Raw genomic sequence first — 3,014 nt, 5'->3', positions numbered from 1 at the left:
CCATGCAAGAAATTGAACTTTAGCTTCCACTTTAGATTTCTTTTGGTAGACATGATATTAATTATTTTTGAGATAACATCTATATGCATCTCACGATTACGGTAATGAAAATCGTGGATGAGAATTGCGATGGAACCAATGAGAAGGGAAAAAAAAGTAGGAAAATGAAAAATTCGTATACTGAAACGAGAATGAATATGCCAGTAGACAGTGATAATAAGATTTGTTATTGATGGTAACTCATTGCCCGAAATCAACATTCATAAAAGATTATTATTAGTGGTGGGGAGTTCATTGCGTGAATTGTGAACAGTGTATATATGGGAACCTGTCTACCTGCGGCAGACCATGCCACTGCCACCTAGCTCACCAGCACAGTTGAGATCAAGGATGGAGAACTGGTGGTTTTTCTCTTCTTCTCCAGCTCCTCGGAATCGAGCAACTTTGCAGTCAGTGGCGAAGAGATTGCTACTCAAATAGTTCGCTTCACTTCCCATTAATGGCAATGTCAGGCCCAAATTGATGGGGCTTGTGTAGTCTGCTGCATATGTCTGTCCAAGAACTCCGCTCACGTGGGGGCTACGGGAATGGAACTTGAAGCTGAGCTCCAGATGCGCAAAGCAATCGTCAGAGGTAATTCCGTAGTTGTGGATCCGAGATTCCTCTGGAGTGATGGGCACAACGTGTGCTGTGATCTTAAACTTGTCCTCCACTTCAACAATCACCTCATTGTTAGGGTGGAGGCGAGTGATATTCATTTTTAATGGAGAGACAGAGAGAGAAGCGCCCTCCTCTTGGGGAAGTGTTATGGATTTTCCATCCAGGGCTATCCCTAGCTGGTCGATGGAATCGTTCCATGTGGCGACCTTTTTGGCCCCAACGAAAAGCCGATGAGTTCCATGGAAGAGCAGTCCGATGGACTGCACCCACGTGAAGTCTCTTCCCATGCCGTCTCCTCTCTTTCCCATGAAGTGCGCATTGATGTGCAGGTCTGAGTCTGACACCAAACATAGGTCCTGCTCTTTCTTACCGTGAAAATAGAACATGATGCCATCTCCTCCGATGAAGCGAGGATCCTGGCATACGCCTCCTGGCTTATCACAGCCTGCAACAACAACACCAATAACATTATTCACTTAATCCAACACAAAAACTTTAACTCATACTACTAATTCATTAATTCACACTTACTGCACACGGCCTTGCAGGTTTCGCAGTCCATCTGACAGGTATCTGGGCACTGTTGGGGACATTGTTGTCTCTGTCCATTACACCTGGCGAATCTCGAACCACGACATCTCACCACCCTCCTTGAGTGCGATTGGTTTGCAATCAGCACCATCACTACAATGCAAACAACAGCAATTAAGGATTTTCCACCCATCGTTAGGATTCGTCACAGGCCCACAAGCTCCTTTGGTGTTTATTCTGTTTCAGGAGTCTTGCCTTTTATAGCTATGGGATCTCTGAGTACGCATTTCCGGTTCCTTCAGTAGCTGATACGTTATACATCGTGCAATATTGTGTAGCCTGCAATCACGGGTGTCTTTGGTTATTTTTTCAACTCTACTTCCTCAAAAACATGCAAAGTCGAAACAGAAAATGTAGTATCGTCCAGTGCCACCATCATCTACTTTCCTTTCTGTGTCATTTTAATTAAAAACGCCTTAGCCTTTCTTGGCTGTTCTTATCCACCATGCATCGTGCAATGTTATGGAAGCTGCACCTGTCTGTTATTCCTTTTGCACCCATCAATCCAGTTAGATTATCATTCTCTACTGCCTGAAAGGTCAATACAGAAGATAATCTAAAATGTAGTACCGACCACCCACCTGTTTTGAGTTGTGACCTATTTTAAAATAGAAAGAAAGAGGGATATGGATCTTGACATAATTTTAGTATTAAAAAACGGGTATGTTTTTTATTTTGTTTGTCCTATTGTTCAGATTTCAAATGTAACTAAAATGGTTTTAAGTTATTAAAATGCTTTATATCCACAGGATATTTTTTAGTCTGTATAATGTAAAATTTCAAGGATGTTTTAAAAATCTATATAATCTTAAAATTTGTTTTTTTATGTATTTATATGTTTATTTCAAGAGTCACAATATGAGTGGCAATATGGGTGGAATATAATGATATGAATATGTTAATGAAAATTAAAACATTTCTGGTTTTTCTTTTTGTTGGTTTTACATCTCGAGTATCGCTGTCTGGATTCCCTGAGAAACAGAATGGGTGGTGACAAGAATAGGCATGAACCCACGACTTATGAAAAGTGGCAGAAGAATAAGGAGGTCTGGGAGGAAATTTCTAATGGTGCGACAGTCCCGTATCTAGAGCGACTTCATGGTAACTCTTCCATGGTTACTAAAACCTTTGTCAAAGGATGGAACAAGGGTGTGTTAGCTACTTTTGGAGTGGAATTTCGTGTTGATGAAACCCTGGTTGCCATTGTTACTAGTCTTGTTATGGAGGGAAAAAAAACTTAAGCGAGAGGAAAACGGGGGACGAGGCCATCGCTTCTTTTTTTGACAAGTATAAGGAACAACGAAGGGTTTCTAAAATGGCAGACGGTGGCTATAATGGGAAAGAACTGAATTCCCTTTGGGCAGACATGGCGCAATTAATCATGAGGTACATCACTCTTGATGGTAGATATGCTAGTATTTTCTCCTATCATTTCACAATCTTAAACCATTTTAGGCATGGTAAAATTATTTCCACCCCCTTCTACTTGGTTTCGTCCTTAAATAACAGTTTGGCTAAAGATGCTAAGAACTCGGATAATCTAGTCCTTCATGAGGGGCTTATTATGTCAATCATGGAGTATGCCCAAGCTCATGAAGTGAAACCCCCCCCCCCCCCCCCCGCCCCGTGCATAAAACCCACATTTCTTCCTCTAACCCTAAGGTGTAGTTTGTTTCGAACACGGAGATTGAAGAGGATGACAGTGGCATTGCCATCAATTGGCATGATATCAAGGATTCAGATGACCCTGAGTATAGACTGAA

At 41.5% G+C, this 3,014-nt stretch overlaps 1 protein-coding gene across 1 annotated transcript; it reads right to left on the bottom strand.

The window, feature by feature from the left end:
* Positions 1-332: 332 nt before the first annotated feature.
* LOC131042750 (uncharacterized) lies at positions 333-1,384 on the bottom strand. The gene is made up of 2 exons (XM_057976069.2): positions 1,192-1,384; positions 333-1,105 (listed from the first exon to the last, which is right to left on the bottom strand). The coding sequence occupies exons 1-2, from the start codon at positions 1,382-1,384 to the stop codon at positions 333-335; spliced, it is 966 nt and encodes a 321-aa protein (XP_057832052.2).
* Positions 1,385-3,014: the final 1,630 nt, after the last annotated feature.

The sequence above is a fragment of the Cryptomeria japonica genome, chromosome 5, assembly GCF_030272615.1.
Source record: "Cryptomeria japonica chromosome 5, Sugi_1.0, whole genome shotgun sequence".
In the NCBI taxonomy this organism is placed as follows: Eukaryota; Viridiplantae; Streptophyta; class Pinopsida; order Cupressales; family Cupressaceae; genus Cryptomeria; species Cryptomeria japonica.
The sequence above is the reverse complement of the archived record's forward strand: the minus strand, read 5'-3'. Positions and strand labels throughout refer to the sequence as shown.

Excerpts from the sequence above, each read along its gene's own strand:
- LOC131042750 (XM_057976069.2), bottom strand. The coding sequence starts at position 1,384 with ATGGGTGGAAAATCCTTAATTGCTGTTGTTTGCATTGTAGTGATGGTG. Across the intron at positions 1,106-1,191 it reads AACCTGCAAGGCCGTGTGCA|GCTGTGATAAGCCAGGAGGC; the intron begins GTAAGTGTGAAT and ends TTGTTGTTGCAG.